This window comes from Mya arenaria, chromosome 10, assembly GCF_026914265.1.
Source record: "Mya arenaria isolate MELC-2E11 chromosome 10, ASM2691426v1".
NCBI classification, from domain to species: domain Eukaryota; kingdom Metazoa; phylum Mollusca; class Bivalvia; order Myida; family Myidae; genus Mya; species Mya arenaria.
This window is the reverse complement of record NC_069131.1, coordinates 67,036,463-67,055,244: the sequence shown is the minus strand read 5'-3', so window position 1 is coordinate 67,055,244 and position 18,782 is coordinate 67,036,463. Positions and strand designations below refer to the sequence as shown.

Genomic DNA, 18,782 nt, shown 5'->3' with positions numbered 1-18,782 from the left:
GTAGTGAAAATATCAGTTTTCAGATTCTGATAAGAAAACTTATTTCAAATCCATTGTAGTTACTTACCCTTGATCAAAACAGAACACTTCACTTTGAATCAGAAGTGTTGGCATTTGTAACATTAAATTAAATAAAGACATATCTGGAAATAAACAACTTATCGTTTATAAGAAGAAATGGTTATCTCGTTTTTTCAAACGTTTTCTTGATATTGAAGCTGAATGTTCTAATATTTGCTTTCATACCAAGCAAATTATAGATAAAAAACAACTGTTCAAACATAAATAGAATGTTATATTATGGATTAAATGTATTTTATACTGTTTGCCGTTGTAATACGTAATACGACCTTCCAGGAATATCCAAACAACAATGTTCAAATTAACTGATATTTTTTTAACACCAACGACAAATTTGTCAACAAACTAGCGTGGTCCTCATCATCACCTGGAAAACGACCTGTCTTCAATATACAAGCGAAACAGACTGGGTTCTGACAGAAAGATGAGTGAATATTAATGTATCGTGAAACACACTTTAAACTAGGAAAAATGTTTTATATCCAATGATTTTCCGCAATTGTTTTGCTAACACATTGGACCTTTCGAACTTCCATTCAATAAATGGCGGCGTAGTAATTTGGTTATGCAATCATGACCCGCTTTAAATAAAAGTGTTATCGTTTTTTTAAGCATAGATGGACTTATAAAACTTCATTAATAACTGTTCATAAAAGATTTGCACTAAAACGCGAGCGAAAAATACACTATACAAATAATGATTAAATAAAACATACAAGGAGTAAAAGGAAATATGAAGAACAAGGATTTTCACCAACAACCTATTTACTGAATAGCATATGATGTATACATGTACAAATCTTTAAAATTTCGGTACTACCTTTATCAGATCCAAGTCTTAATACATTTGACAGTCGACGGAAATTCGTACATGCTGTTCCAATTATAATATAATATTGTATTATAAAGGATTATTATCACATATTAAAAAACAACAATATTTCAATGCCAGGTCTATAATATATGTTTTTAATCCGTTTCTATATAGAAAATGTATTGATCCGCGTCACGGCACAGAACATCTTTGATAAAGAGCTATTTGAATTGTTATAAAATACAGAAATGATCTTCGGATGAGAACTGAACTCAACACTCAATGTTGTGAATACTAATATTGTTTGCAGCCGAAGTTATCTATGTAAAGCGTGATCAGAGCATTACGCTTTGAATCATGTAATTGAATTAAGTAATACATATACAGTTTATGTACATGGTAAGTAATGTGTTGCATATATATTGAAAAACCGAACGACAATCTTTTACTACAACCCAAACATCATATGATAACTCATGATGTAAGATACATGTCATTGCACCAACGCCTCAATTCCTTTCTCCAATGTTGAAGTCCTGAAACTAGTGGTACGCTATGAACACCAAATCAAAATTATATGTAGAACATTTTCATTTCCACAGTTTAGATTTACGTTAGAACACACTCATAGTTCCTTGTTCCCTGAAACATTTGGAATACAGTATGATCAAACAATTCTAATCTCTTCTAAATGTCTAAATGCCTTTATCCAAAGTCGAAGTGCATGTATACTAGAGCACACTCATAACATCTGCAGCTATGTTCCTGAGATTTGTACATACTTTATATAAATATAGAATTTATAAACATTATAATACACGAATTTTGCGTAAATGATATGTAGAAAATACTTTAAAAAGCTAGAATGACAACTACCCGCCTTTCCCCAAAGACTTTTTGAATCTTATGGCCAGCTGCTCAGCTGTTTCCCGTCCAATCTAGGTTTATACAGCAATATCTTACAATTTAAAGTACAATGGGTTTTATCCTTTTAATCCCGTTTAACTATTTGGGAATGTTGAACTTCGGGTTGTTATTTTATGTGTTTCGCAAACGTTTGAGTAAAAGTTGTATTCAAAAGAATCCATGTCCGCTTGAACACACTTCTGACATTTCAGAGTGTTTCCCCGAAGTTTGAGTACATGTTGTTTTCAAAAGACTTGATGTACGCCAGAACACACTCATGGCAGAACTCCAACTGGGACTGAAACAGCAAGAAAAATCTTCAATGAGCAGGTTATGGAACTGTACTTGATGTCTAGTAGAGCAGTGCAGTAGTCAAATCTAAAACGGGGATACTTTCTAAAGCTATTTGAAACTTCATGAAACCTCTTAGGTATTCATGGACACTGTTTTGAACAACATGGACACTATTTTAAACCTCTTAGTAGCCCTTCTGTAACTTGAGATATTCCCTGTTTTGGAACTTAATGAATACTTTTTCAGTCAAGTACAGTCAAACTCTATTGAACAAGACACTCTTTGAAACAAAAGGATCATTTTAGTACAACAAGTTCACTATGTGAAATTATAAGCAACCTCATGGGAACTACAGGTATACTATTTGAAATTATAATGTCACTCCTTTGAAGGAAAAGGAAAACGGACACTATTTGAAATTACAGTGAACCTATGTAAAACTACAGAGGTTCTAGTTTTGAGAACTACAGGGATACTAGTTGAATAACGTGGACACTGACACTGACATAAATTACTGAGATAAATCTTATATAATATGACGATTGTTATCACCTGGATTGGAATAGCGAACATTCGCCTTGCCTTGATCTTTCTGACAGCGTTTACAACACTGACCTCGTGTTCAACGGCCATCTTCTGTATGAGCAGGGAAACAACACAGAACAAACCACTCTTGCTGGCTCCGTCACTGGTAAATATTTTGTTTTGTTTTATTAATCAGTCTTGATAACGTTTCTCATACATTTGTATTTGCGATTTATTCTTTTCATATTAATCAAATGCATTTTTTTTCTAAATTTAAAAAGGCCTCTTATAGGTCACAATATCGAGTTGTCAATTGTTATACTAATACATAAATAATACAGTGAAAACTACAGGGACAAGCATGACCAATCTCGGTACTCTCGAACTGCAAATAAATACGGAACTTACATGCAGTGAATGAGAATTGGTCCTCGAGATGTAGATGCTCTTGATGCCTCCTCAACATAGTTAATGAAGTCCATAAACTCTGATGCGGACCTTGGAGTATTTTTCGAACTGTCCCAGGCACTGAACGCTAGTTGCGGAATGCTTTTTATGACAGTCTCCTTGAAATTGATATATGATAGTATTATAGTTATAAATCCTCCTGAAGTAAGAACGTGTAAATGGTAAAGTGTTACGCAAAAAATTAATTCTTACTTTTTTATAAATTGAAAGCTTCTACCTTATTTTGTCCCGTTGGCTCCAACATCAGAGTTCTTTTTGTGTAATAATCCTTCCCATCTTGCCGTAAACTTTTCACACTGAACGCCCCTGTCTTTAACACTTGATTGTCAGCAGGGAAATATGAGCCCACGCTCTGAAATTCATACTTCATCATGTGTTCGCAAAATTACTTTTTTTTCCATAAAAATTCAAAAGTAAACATACAAATATAAGCAAAGTCTAATTATACTACGCTGTGATTCAATATTGTATATACGTTAACATTCTGCCTCATTGAAATTGTTCAAGAAATAAGGTTGACAGTACCTTATTATTTCCATTGTCCGTTTCAAAGCTGACAATACACGAGCAAGACTCTTGATAAATGAGCGTTAGGAAATCATCGACTGTCTCTGGCAAAGGTGTTTGTGCAACCAAATAGCGATTCTTCGTCCGATGACCCTGTCCAGTATTAAACGTGCACCAATAAATTTAAGTTTACCAAAACATGACTTTTCAGATATATTGATTGGTTTGTTATTATTACTGTCTAATCAGATTATAGGATTTCGAGTGGAAAACTACTTTTTTTATAGAGTGTTCGTTAAAACTGTCCTTGGTCTACGACCAAAGGATTTACAAATCCGTATCAAGCGTACAAAACTGTTTAACTCACGTTTATAAAAACAGCATTAATGTAATCCGATCTGCCCTCCTTTATGCCTTTATTCAGCCGGGGTCTGTTCCCGTCACCTAAATCGAATTTAAGTTAATAAAACATTGCTATTTAATGACTACTAACTATTAACGCGCTCATAACATCACGTAACATATATTATGACATTAGTTCATTATAAAATGGCGACACCATTAATGATATTAAATTCAATAAACTAAACAGATTTTAGATTTGATAAAAGTATATAGTTTTATTATACCCTTTCCGGTGGTTTATAGAGATTTATCCGTATAATAACAATGAATTCGCAGTTTCAGATAGTGGAAATAACAATTTCATATATTTTACTTTTAATTTATAGCCTGTTTTCACGTCCAAATAAAACGTCAGCGCGTGCAATGCTCGAACACATTTATTCGGCGTCATTTCCGAAATGTCGTTCGGTTCCATTTTGCTTAAGCGTGATTTTATCTGAAAAGCTGTCATTTTTAATCCCCTTTAGTTGTAAAAAGAGGGGAACACTTAAAGTAAAAAGCAACTCGTGAGATTCAGCTTTTGATTCTCTCGAGGTGAACTTTATTGCTATAATACACTAAAACAAACATTTAGTCTCTGTATAATAGTTATAAAATTAGAAAACCAAATATAACACAATACTTTCTACCTGGAATGTCGGCGTTTGGTCTATTTTTGCCCTTGAGTGTTTTGTTTCTCGCGATCGCCTGAGATTCTTTCTCTGAATATTCTTCCGCTGTGAACTGGGTTTGCTGAAATTCAACATTTAATTCTCTCCATCACTGACAACTTTACTTACAATTGTTATCAAAAATCTAAATAGTATAACAGACACAAAGGTGCAAGTCTAGCAGAATAGGGTAAAAGTGTTAACACACAGATCAAATCAAAGCAAGTAAGACATTCAACAAGTGACACGCACGGAAACTTTATATAAGCCATACCGTTCATGAATGCTGGAAAGGTCAGCGAAAAGGTTGAGGAGGAGGTGGAGATCGATTTTAAAACATGAACTAACTACACATTTCTCGTATAGAGATTTGTGCCAATACACCACATTACCAGAACTTATTTGTCGGTTACTAGATTTCTTTCTGATATTTCAATTATCATATCATGAGGAGTACCTGAAACAACTTCGCCCTATCACCGTCATTGAGGCTGTCCAAGAACCGCTGATAACTCTCCCCTTTCACCGGGTTACAGTCCAACGTTAATGAGTGAACAAGGGCTCTGTGGAGAAACTGATACTGCTCCTGCAAATAAAAAAACACGTTTTATAACATTTCATATGACGGAGGTCTTGGTATAATAACACATACCCATAAGTCAACGTCTGCCTTAAGTCTATGAAGTTTTGATTTCCAAAAGCTCTCTTTCCTTTGAGGTTTTCCTATCATAACAAATGAATAATTATTTCAGATCTTTGAATTAATCTTAAAGTTACTCGATAACGACCAAACGGTTTTGAATAAAATAAAATAAAACACTCACGCGGTTGATCTACCTTTAAGTGATAAGTATAGAGGAATTTAATACCTGGAATTATTTCAGTGAAATACCGGTCGGCAAACAATTAAGCTTATTTGTCAGGGAAAGAAGGGAATTTAAAAATAATAAAATTATGAAAGAGTGAACTGATCATTGTAAACTGTTTTAATATAAACACAGCAAAACAAATCCGTTTGGTTTGAATAAAACAATCATCACATTGATTGTTCTTATGATTTATACAACAGCAACAAATTTATTAGCTCTTAGCCAATAGAGTGACTGTCACTCTTCCTGCGGTTTAAAATTGAGATATATATGTTCCGTTATGATATTGAGACAGCTCTAATATATCAAAGTACACGAGTCAATTCAACCAAGTATCCTTAACTGCTACAATCAAATAATGGAAATAACATGGACAAGCTCAGTATCCTGAATTGCCAAATTAAAACAACAGAAAATACAGGCAAAATTTCACTACCATATAACAAACAGAGATCGTGTTAAACATTAACACTATACTGGAGGCCAATTCAACTCCAAAGAAAAGGTCACGATCAGTCATACAGAGACTGTTTAAGACTTCGTATGTATTTTGGTATTCCAAAGGACCTTTCGTCCAAATGTATTGCTTCCATAGCTGACTTGCACCATGTTATGATATTTCAATTACAATACATTGGTGAAAGACATTTCCTAGACCTATACTACGATGTATACCAGTGTTTGAATCATGTTGGGCCTGTTCTGTCGCATGTTGAGCACACATCCGGGGATGTCAATGCTCCCTTCCGCTATTCCTTCCTTCGTCAGGATGTCAAGAGCAATATAGGTGCCCGTTCGTCCAACACCAGCACTGAAGGCAAACGGAGACTTATGATTATGTTAGAAGGATAAATAATATTGGCTTGTAGCTTTGTGTTAAAGTACACAGAAAACTAACAGTTTTGTAATGTTTCTATGTACACTTAAAACATTAATTCGAATATATATCTGTACAAGATAACCCAATTTTTTTTGGTTTATAGTGATAAAGATCCATGGTATATATATATATACTTGTACAGACGATCATTCAAATGGTACTACCTGCAATGAACCACTGTTGGACCGTTCAGCTTTGTCGAAGTATTCAGGACCATTTGCCTGAACTCCACAAGAGAAGTAACATCCTCAGGGACACTTCTGTCTGGCCAACACGTGAAATGGAACTGGTGGAGTTTTCTCTCTGCAGAACTCTAGCGGAAAATGTATAGGATATTATCCATCATATCTTATAGATATCATACGGTGTAGTACCAGACAAAGCTCGCACCGTATCACCAATATTCAAAATCCCATTTTTATATAATATATATATATATATATATATATATATATATATATATATATATATATATATATATATATTATATAAAAATGAGATTTTGGTAGTATCTGTTTTTGGTAGTACATGTATATCAATTAACATTGATTTATGTGTGGACAGGAATACTCTATTTTTATTATTTTATTTTTCTTCAAGGCACTGTTTACTATCATGTTATCATTAGTTTAAAGCTGTACAGATTGTTTGGAAACTGATTATTTCACATGCACTAGTTATAGTCAAAACAACCGTGCGTTTCAACTCAGCAAGCAGGGTAAATAAGACCCGGATATTTCTCTTATGTAGATTGTAACATGAAAATTTAGGACGACTAGAAAGTTATGTTTCATTAAATACATGGTATGTATTCACTCAACCACAAGCAATCAAATAAAGTAGTTTTATAAAAACCGTATTTAACGTATGCATATCAAAACTTCCTTTTACGAATGGCAATGAAATATAATAATATGTTCACAATAAAATGAGGTTCACAATTAATATGACATAAGATAAATGTTTAAATAATTTGTTGTAGTTTATATTAGTATTACTATATTCGATTTTAAAGGAATAAACAAAAAAACAAAATGTAAACAAACATTCAATAATATTTAACTAATACACTATAACACATCATACCTGAGATATGTGAAAAGTTCGTCTGGTAAATTCAGCGTACTCATCTTCTGACAGACAAGTAACGTTAACGTTTCCGTAACGGGCAGACGATCCAACATTCGGCCAGTATTGGTCACATTTCCCTTTCTGTAAAATACTCGAGTTGCATTATTGAGATGAAACAAAACAGTAAACAAAGATTAATAAAAGCGCATATTTTGAGGAGGAATAATACATGTCAAGTAATGTTATAAATAGGAATGTGTTTAAATATTTTTCTTTGTTTTGATTTTTACATAATTGATTACCTTATATTTCTTACAAAATGTGGAACATAAAAGGTTATGCAATAATTTTCGTTTTCTGTATATGTTTGTTAGCAGTTTAACTTCAAGGTATTATAAAATGTTTTCAAAGGTCTAGACAATAGATGAAAAACACGTTAATTCTTTAAAACACGCAACACACTTAAATTAGTCAAAACATGCAAAACTCTTTAATCACTTAAAACATGCAAAACCCTTTAATCGATCAAATCATGTTAAACAATTTAATCGTTCAGGTATTAACATTCTAGTTACGTTTTCCTCAATTAAATTGGTGACCATGACAACTTTTTCTATTTTCTGCTGCCAGACCATTTCCCAAAACAATCCAAAGTCTCCAAGTTGTTTAGACATCGGACCTATGAATAAATATTGTCTGTAAAACCTTGTCATATAATCCTTAAAATTAAAATAGTGAAGGGTACAGTGTGAAGCAGGTAAATCTCTTTAAGATAATCTGCAGTACTTGTATATAAAACCATGCATGGTATGGTACCAACATACATGTCAAATCTTTTAACATTTTCAAATGATGAAAACTATACATTTATATCAGTTTCAAAAAAGAACTTTATTTGCAATATGTTGCCTAGTACAAATTATCTCAAGGTTTCCTTTTCATACAACAGTATGCACGTATGGACTATATAGAAGTAAGAAATGTCCATAAATTGGCAACGTTCAAATTTAAGTATAAAAAATTTCTTTTGAATAAATATTTAAACATTCTAGTAAAGACTTGAACTCCGACTAAATACATTTAAACATTTTGTTTAAACGTTATATTCATTATTATATTTCTCACTTATTGTAAAATAAATTGGGTGTTTGTCGGTAAGGGCTTGAAATTCGTGTATTTACCATGGTTTATTATTCATTACTGCTTCATATGATTATTTATTTTTATCTTTTTTGATATTTGAAGGATAGTATACATGTGTGAATTGTATACATGTGTTCAACATAATTAACATGTTTAATTATGCATTAATGCTTTATATGACTTGTTGTTTATTGTATTTGATGATATTTGATTAATAGTATGTATACATGTGTGAATTGTGTAAAGATGTCATTATGTTTTGTTTTAGAAGGCCATATTGAAAATGTGATGTTTAATAGTTGACACTGTAATTCTATCATAATGTGTTACCTTCTTAAAATAAAAAGATGATATTATACTTATTATTATTATTATTATTATTATTATTATTATTATTATTATTATTATTATTATTATAGATGATGATGATGATGATGATGATGATGATGATGATGATGATGATGATGATGATAATAGTTTATATATCTTAAAGGAAATTACTCATCACACCTACCTAAAGTTGCAACGTACTCATTTCTTCTTTTAAAACCCTGAAGTAAAGATAAATTGGTTAAAATTGGACAACTGACAGTATGAAGACTCTAAATTTACAAACGTACTTTATCTATTTATCAAACGAACTAATCATTAAGAAAAAATACAAACGCAAAGAAAATGTGATTGGAATCAGATCCAAGGTATTAATAGTATCCAACAATAGTACATACATCAATAAAGCTTGCGTTTATATAATCAGATCCATTGTACAGAATCTTCACCCGTGCATCGTCATCTGCAAACACGATCATGCTTGTTGAAAAAAACAACACACACACATATGTCTTTCAGAGCTTAAGGTCGGTAGTCAAACCATCCTTGTATTTGGGAGCTTGATTTGTGCCTCTTACTGAAGTGAGTTTTTGATTTTATGACAACTGGGATTGTACCAGTAGTTTTCACATTGAATTATAATAATATATTCAAATGCTTTAAGCCAAACCATTTATCAGGATTCTGCTTAAAGACACACTGATCAAAGTCAATCAAACACCATACAAGAGGCACATGCCATACAAAACACTATTCATTACAAAACTATCCATACATCGCAGAGCAACCGCCGCATCAAGGTCATTGAAAACCTAGTAAGAAGTCACTGCGAGTTTAAACTGTTATATAAGCGCTCGAAAGCAAATTAACCAAACATGTGTATATATTTGTATAAGTTCATCTTAATAGATATCAGACTTATCGGAGGCAGCATCAACTAAGTGCAACTTTGAACCAAATGTTGATATCCGATACGGACCATATTCAAACATTACATGTCAATAAATGAATCGAGTCCAATCAACATTGCTGACTCCACGAAGGTACACTACAATCATAAAAAAATACTTGTGGCATAAGTTTACCATCTTACATTCCTGCGCGTTTGATAATGTATCTACTTAAACAAAATTTAAATAAAAAAGCATATATTTAAATGTACCATCATTAAACAGCCCCGCATGTTTCATGAAAATCAAACAAAATAATTCACTCACAGGGGTAAATTCCTTTATATCTGTTGCGTAACATATTGCTAGCCTTTTGTGAATCTTCGAACGGTTTTGTAAGACCGTATGGAAATTTCTGCAAGAAAAAGAGTGTAAAAAATGTAACAACAAGCTGTATGTCAGCATAATAATCTTTGGACACTATAAAGGAGGTTGCTCATAGGCGTTATATGTTGGCCATACACGTGCTCACATTGTTAAAATTTCAACGCTAGTATATTAGTATGTATATTGAGCATGGACCATATGAATTACCTAGATCGAAATTACTCATTCGAAAATAAAAAAACGCCTCGTGAATTTGTTTCAACTCTAGCAATTAAAGTTATTTGTGTTTTTTGATGATATGTATTCGAAACTGTTTAAACCTTTTTCAATTTCAGACTTTATTACAAATGTACCTCAAACTCTTCTTCATACGAGTTTTTCGTTTTGTCAGTTACATACGCAGGTAACTCCTCAACTTTCACTTTGGTTTTGTTAACCTCATTGGCATTGTTGTAATACACTCCTCCATTTTCTTCAAACCTAATAGCGATATCCCGTGCAATAGCGTCCTCGTCGTCTGAAAACAACAATTCGAAATAATCGAAGTCCTACATCAGATATTTTAAAGTGAATTGAATATTTGTATTATAATTGATTAACATTGTGGACACTTAAGGTTATTGACAAGCGAATTCTGATTCATATTATAAGTAACGTACAATAAGCAGGAAAGTGTGCAGTGGAATGGAACAGAGCTTGCGTTAATAGCTATAAAAACACACTGAACATGCGTAGCATCTTACCAATTTCAAGATTGTCTTCTTTGCAAGTCATTTCTGAACTAGTGTTCTTCTCTGTGGGCGTTTGATAACTTGGATTGGAAATCAAGATTATCTGTGGGGTATCGTCAACAGTGTTCGCATAAATGGCGTCGGGTTGAACAGCTGCTCAAATATATGAGTAAATTGCACGTACAATAAACAATATATATCTTTTGTCTACAGACGTACATAGATTATTTCCGAAACTTATGAAATAATAAATATGTGTCTCTCATATACAGTAATATTTTAAGGTTTGTAAAAGACACACTTGTGAATGCGCTTACTGTTTTTATTCACAGTCGCATAGACCGCTGATGAGTCAACCTGTTTGTCATTTTGAGCAGTCTTTAATGTTGTCGATGCTTTGTTACTATTTCCAGCACGTCTGCAATGTAATATACATAACAATATATAGCATTACCTTATGAGTAAAATAAAGTTTCTACATAAATGGTAAAGGTCTATTAAGTCAGGCAGAACTCTAATAAATTGAAAAGAATCGCACCTTTTCTTGAGTAGAAGGAATGCGATGACGCCAATGATTAGTATCACACCGCCTGCAACACCTCCACCTATAGCGGCTGCTGGTGAGCCACCAAGAGTCTGTGTTTCACCTAAACAGAAATAGAAACATGGTCATTTAAAGTATACTTCTTCACAATAAACAGTCATCACTGATATTTAAACGGAACATCTTGTAATTCAACTGATACGAGATGGCGTCGAAATCATTGTGTTTTATATTTAAAGATTGATCGGTTTTTCCCCTGCGTTTATGTTGTATGCAGTTCTGAAAGAAATGTTACCGACAACGTACGTTTATATAAAATATGATAACTTTTAATGTCGTATATCAAGGGTTAAATATTGTCCAATCGGAACGCAGTATTGACACTAACAATGACGTCATACATTCCTACGTGTCATACAATATACACGTCAAGTTTCATCTGTTCAAAGGACTATACGAATTTAAATATTTAGTTATGAACAACATAATGTAAACACATTTTTTAAATTCATAGTATGTATTCAGTTGAGAACTGAATATGTCTGGAGGTGTTTTATAATAAATGACAGGAATCTGACATTTTCAGTGCAGTATATATTTTAAGATGAAATGAAACATGCATTAATTACCTTGAGGCATTTGATGACACACAACTGCTGTGTAGCCAGGCGTGCAACCGTGAAGACATTCTCCACTTTCAGATGAACATCTTGTCCCAAAACCTTTCGAGATACAATTTTTGTCGCACTCATTTTCACACATTTCTCCATAGTTGTTTTTTAAGCACCCGTTGATACATTTTCCAGATATATAGCATTCTTTATCAACGCAGGTCTCACTGCAGTTAATGTTACAATTCGGCCCATATTTCATTTTTGAAGCACACGCCAAACACTCACCATTAGATCGGTTGCATGTATAACATGATTCATTGCACTTGTGTTCGCAAAATTGACCCCAGTTATCGCTTTCGCAACCTGTCTTACATTCTCCTGTTAGCGAATCACATTGGCCATCTATGCATGTTATGCTACAGTTAACACATTCACCACTCTCGTTTGGATAGAAACCTTCATCACATGCAGTACACTTGGTTACATTTGAAGTCACATTGCATGACTTACAATGCTGTAACAATGAACAGGGACAGCATGATCCGTTGTCTGGATAATATTCGTTACTTATACAGTTATCGCAATTGTCAGGTGTAGAACACATTTTGTCCTGACAAATACATTGTCTTCTTGGGTGTGAATATCCTGTGCTACAAGACACACATTGTCCTAATTGTGAGCAACTCGTACACGATTCAGAACAGTTATGTTCACAAATTTTACCGAAGAAGCCAGTTTTGCATGAGGTACAGACTGTCGCTTCAGTACAAGAATAACACGAGCCAGGACATTCTATGTTACAGTTTTGTCCATATTTACCTGGGACACAGGTATCGCATTGGTATCCTACGAATAAATTGCTTTGGCATTGACACTGACCATTTGATTTGTAGCACTCATTATTGACACATCCTTTGCCGCAAGTGTTCTGACAATATGACCCATAGTTTCCCTTAACACATGACTGACAGCTGTTAAAGTCGTCACATTCTGAACATTCTGCTCTGCAGCGGTGCGAGCATTGATCGCCATAGTAATTGGGTAAACATTTGTTACATTTACTATCAGTCCAACCGGTTTTACAAATACACGTTCCAGTTGCTCTTTCGCATATTCCGTCTACACAGCCGGACGAGCACAGGTATTGGCAGTAAGATCCATAAAAACCTTGATTGCATGATGAGCAACTGCTTGAGCTGGTACATTTATTGCAGTTGTTTGGACATTCAATGCATCTACGACTAGGATCATAGTAACCTTCTAAACACTCATCGCAACCAGAATAATAGGTACAAGTACAGCCAGAATAACGGCATTTTCCGCAGAGGTTATTATATCTAACATAGTATCCTTGTTGACAATCATAACAATAATCACCATTATACTGAGAACATCTAGCACAATTGTTGGTGCACTTTTTGTCGCATCTATCGTGCCAGTACCCGTTTTTGCAACCCGACGTGCATGTTCTAGACGAATCACAGTCGCCGTTGTTACAACAGCTGCAATCACTACAGTCATCCTGAGCTGTAATATCTTAAACAAAACAAAACTGTGGGTATCAAAAGATAAACATAAACACAAATATTCGTTTGATTATTCTTTCGTATTTCCTTTCATCGCACGCATGGTGGAGTTTTTTGTTTGCAATTAATGGAGCAAATATGTAATTAAGTTAAACCAAAGATGTCTAATTCATAATTAAACAAAATATATCAAAGATTAATTTCAATGTAAATATAAAGCGCCGTTTAGGACTATCATGTTTTACAATTGCCTTGTCACCTTTCTACGTACTAACAAACAGCTCTGGACTATATGTACAAATAGGTAACATACTACCGAAATTGAATATCTAAGCAGACTTAGAAATACTACTTAGATGTATATATACTTAACTGCATTATCACTTTACCTGAAATAAAAAGTTCTAATATAATTCCGAATCCAATAGCTCCGATCATCATGCAACTAAGAGTGCATTGAAGTTGCCTAAATTGGTTGCGTCTGTTTATGTTTTAATAAAATCCAATCTATTTGAATTCATTCAATGTTAGTTCGAAAGCATAACTTGGTTATTTGTAAATGTTAGATAAAAGTGCGCTTAAATGACACAAATTGACATGAGGAAATGTTTGTTGAAATTCAGTGACTCATAACAGAACTGAAACTTTGAGGTGATGTTGAATTTATTCTATAACAATCGTAATCAGCTAAGGAAATGGGAACTTCTTAAGCCTTTCGATGAAATTGTACAAATTGTAAGTATAACCAGTATGATATTGGTCAATCAATGGACCATTTGCTAACTTTACTAAAGCAAATGCCAAAGTCAACAACTTTCAGCGTGTCCTTATATAATTCTCACAACTAGGGGAGTAGATGTTCAATCGATACATACTTTCAGCTAAACGTATATTTAAATTGTCATGACCTTACCTAAGTTGAGTGTCAAGTCTATATCGCAAACGTAATCTGAATAACAGGATACATCGCTTAAATTATATTTCAGGGGCAATGTGTACACCAAGAATCAAAACACTGAAACTGCTGTTGGATGGTTCTGCTGGTTGTTGTAAAAGCAGTCATCATGTAGTATTGCAATAAGAGTTTTTTTCAAATGCTGTAACGTACGTTCTTAATGAGCAAGAGCAACGCCAATAATAACTAGACTATGTTTCTATATAAGAAAATAGTTTACTTAGGATATGGCTATTGTGACTGTCTATGTGTACAGTGTGTCAGTTTGTATCTTAAATGATTTTTAAATTATACGATAGATAACACGATGCTTGAATAAAACATACAGACATTATTGATCACTATTGAAAAAACATTACATGTGTGCATCGACTTATGAGCAAGGATGAAAATATAAAAGCAGCCACAGACCGCCATATCTCCCATCAAATTAAGAACAGAATCAGCTTCGTTTTATGACAAGGGTAACTTGAAAATTCAAAAACAAACTGCAGCCGCAACATGTCATATTTGATTTCGGTCTTCTGTTAGTCCGCTTAAGAGGTAATGACTACTTCGTCAACCTCTTTGTCGCTTACCTTAACGGAAAAATCAGGTGACTAGACAGAAAATTACACTATGTAAATAATTATGTAAGTACTTCACATATTATTTATAGAAACATAAGTAGCATTAACCACAAAGGGGGGGGGGTGCAACTCAGATTTGCACTATTTTCACTGACAAAAAAACCGTCATAAAATGCAGGTATTATAGGACGTTCCATTTATGCCAATTTTTAAGGTGTTATGATGAAGCAAATCAACTGATGGTTAAAATTTATACTTGTGATCTTGTGCTGCACGGTATTCCCAACAAAAAAAATGCAAGAATTACTGGAAATTCAGCTTTTTGCAAATTTTAGATTTCTTTTTAAAAACTAGATAAAAGATGCTGCACGAATGCAAAACCGTTATTAAATATAGTTTCATACTCATTCTTTCAACAAATACAAAACAATCACATTTAAACGGTGTACTTTATTCAAAGTTGACCATAATATAAACATTTTCGGAGGCATTGGGAAAGGATAAATCATTGGCTTAATGCTTATTTGTTAGTAATATTGATTAGTACTTTTAGTGTAATATGTTGCATAATATTTAAAAACGACAGTACTAGCTCGTACAATAACTCAAAGTACTTTAAACCTTAAGCGTAGTAAATTAAAAAAAGAGAATAATAGATACAATTTTTGATTATAAAGTCATAATATGTTATATAACAAAATCGTTGTCTCGCACTGTCGTTATTACTTGCGTGAATGTGAGATATTTGGTGAGATTTCATAATTGACACTTATACTTGAAATTAAGCAAATTGCAAAAGGGCGACAAAACTGAAACACATTTTGAAAAGTTTAATTCAATACGAAATAAAATTATTAAATGCACTAGAAGCAATTATATTTAAAAATAGATTTTAGCAAATAAAGAAAAGAAAAACAACAACAACAACAACACCTTTTTCAACGTTTTAGTTTTAGTTGTGGAATTTATACTTTTTCGCATTTCGTTCTTGTATTTTTATAACATTTCATATATATCCGTCTCAATGTCATATGTTTTTATTTGTTTCGTAACAAACTTCACTGCCATTTAATAAATTAATAAACAGTGATGAAGAAGTTTGGGGTTTACCTATTTTACGTTTTCTCAAGTTGATGCATGCTTTGATAAGATTTACCTTTGACGTGTTTTCCTTGTTCAGGTTTGTTGGGATAAGAATGAGGTTGGTGCACGTAAAATGGGTTAAACCCCCAGTGAATTTACATTTTACTGACCGTTCCAAGGCGGTACCTAACAATCCTTGATAAACATACCTATTTTTTATAATATGCACTGGTTTGTTTGTGGAGTTTTGTGATATTGTTTCATGTTTCTTGTTTGTGATTTTTCGTTTTTGTGTTCTCTTTCTTTGGCGTTTACCCTGTGTCATAAAGCGGGGTTAATGTTTAAACTTTTGGATTCTGAGGTTGTTCCTGTAGTTTTTCACATAAATATTCAAACGGTATTTGGAAAACGTACATGTATTAAGATAGAGCATACAAGTTTGTCTAATATGTTTTACCAAGAAGAGGGCCATTAAACACATACAGTATTTATTTTTGAATGTAACAATACACCTCGTTCTTCACAAATAGTGGTAGCAATTATGTTATCAGCATTAGTAGAACTTATGGTATATATGGAGAATTAACTCGTTTTCTAGCACAAACAGTAAGATTGTTATAAACATTGCATTCAATGGGGGCTTATACGAATGAGTTATCTCCAAAGTTGTTATACGCCCACCAGTAACGATTTGCACTTCATGATGTAAGAGCAATACACGCCTGACATACATCAAGCTAAATAACTATGATTACAGGTTAGTACTAAATGATGTAAAGAAGCCGAGTATATATATTTCTAAAGAAACGCTTAGGACGTTCATGTTTTGTAATTGTTTTTAGACCAACTTATAAAAATAAAACATATTTAGTGGAATTGAATATCTAGGTAGATAAGCCATGTCTTATAATATAAATATAAATATACGCAATAATTACGTAATACATAATAAGTTAATATATACAGAACTATTAATTTACCTGAAAAAAGTAGACACAAAGCAATTGCAAATCCAATAACTCCGATCATCTTGCAATTAAAATGTTAGTCAATCGCATCAACTACACTTTTATTCAAATGAATATAATTAAGCACGTTCAATGCTCAACCAAATACTTTATTGGATACTTTCTAAATGTTTTAAAGAAGTATGTTAAAGAAAAGCAAGCAAAATGAGGAAGAAGTTTGTTGAAGTTCAATGAATCATGACCAAATAATATATTTCAGGCAATGGGAAATTTAATCTATAGTTATCGTTACCGGCTTGTTATTGAAGTAATGGAATGATATTGTTATACACAGGATACATGGACGAAAAACAAACAATGGTAGACATGAATTTGATATTGTCCAATCAATAAACATTTCTAGATGTTTGACGAAACGCTGTATACTCACCCTAGAGTGAGGTAAAGGTTAAATCGGGACCTTAAGCTGAACAAAATTATATTCGATAAGACCTTGGCTAAGTGCTGATTTAATTTCATATCGCAAAGGGAATCTTCACTACAGGATACAGCGCTTAAACCTTTATGTTTCGTAGTGATAAACAAAGCGAGGTGAGCATACACACAACCCAGTATAAAAGTGCAAGATACTTAGTTTAAGTTTAATTTGTATCCGGTATAGCAAATGTTAATGGGTTTGTAAGACTTGAGTCATTCTTGAATATTGCATTTTCGATGAACTCATAAGTAAACAATTCAATTTAATTAGTGTGTTCTTTCTTTTGTTAAATTCACGGTTAATTGATTTTTGATATTGTTTATTCAAATTTCTTTGGAATATTTTGAATAAGCGGAGATATGTTTAAAATCGTACATAGTTGGGAAAATATTTTCGAAGCTGGGGTCTAGTAACATTTTTCAGTATTGCACCGATTAAGTAAGCATTTCTTTGTTTTAAATAATGTTTAAGAAAATGTTAAATGTTAATATTACAGGGTTAAACCTGGGTTCTTTTCTTAACACGTATCTAACTAAGGCACTTGGCCGGTTAAATGCTAAAACCAAGTACATCATAAAACTTAAAACATGATATAAAATTGCGTTGATTTAGTTAGACATGACTTGATTGCAAATAGTTTAAGATGGTCCCTTTATTAAGAGTATTACGAAGGAACCTGAACAATGTCGTTGCGATTTTTAATTAAATATACCACAACTAGAACCCGTGTATTCTATTTTAAAAAGAGTTCCGATATCCCATGGGGGCTTATTGCATATTGGAAGTCTAAAGATCTGTTTGAAATATTCCGAATCCATGATGTAAATGTATGGTTTAATTTGAGATAAAAAGTGTGGATCTAAGCCAAAGTGAAAAAAAAATCTTGTTAGACATCACAGTTTAAACATGTATTGTAAATGATCCTTTATCATTCTTCCGTGACCTTTGACCTTTCCATGCTCTTTAAATCTAGATAATTGATTACGTTTATGACCCTTGTTGACATCCTCACTTTAAGCAATACTAAGAACTGATGAGCTACATTATACCCACCTCCTATTTTAAACGGACTCAATTTAAACGTAACTTGCGGT

General features: G+C 33.0%; 1 protein-coding gene across 4 annotated transcripts; it reads right to left on the bottom strand.

Moving 5' to 3' along the window:
• Positions 1-841: 841 nt before the first annotated feature.
• LOC128205063 (receptor-type tyrosine-protein phosphatase mu-like) lies at positions 842-17,399 on the bottom strand. Of its 4 annotated transcripts, XR_008256164.1 has the most exons (22): positions 14,025-14,247; positions 12,125-13,645; positions 11,490-11,598; positions 11,269-11,369; positions 10,964-11,104; positions 10,574-10,737; positions 10,161-10,248; positions 9,342-9,406; positions 9,128-9,164; positions 8,046-8,149; positions 7,486-7,611; positions 6,564-6,712; positions 6,195-6,330; positions 5,108-5,236; positions 4,630-4,732; positions 3,963-4,039; positions 3,614-3,748; positions 3,306-3,440; positions 3,029-3,186; positions 2,648-2,783; positions 1,772-2,099; positions 842-1,537 (listed from the first exon to the last, which is right to left on the bottom strand). XR_008256164.1 is itself a non-coding variant. In XM_052906471.1 (21 exons), the coding sequence occupies exons 1-21, from the start codon at positions 17,269-17,271 to the stop codon at positions 2,010-2,012; spliced, it is 3,753 nt and encodes a 1,250-aa protein (XP_052762431.1). In that variant the 5' UTR covers positions 17,272-17,399; the 3' UTR covers positions 842-2,009. The 4 variants fall into 4 exon arrangements, 3 of the variants coding, with proteins under 3 accessions (XP_052762431.1, XP_052762430.1, XP_052762433.1); XM_052906471.1 differs by lacking the exon at positions 14,025-14,247 and adding an exon at positions 17,223-17,399 and having other exon boundaries at positions 842-2,099; XM_052906470.1 differs by having other exon boundaries at positions 842-2,099.
• Positions 17,400-18,782: the final 1,383 nt, after the last annotated feature.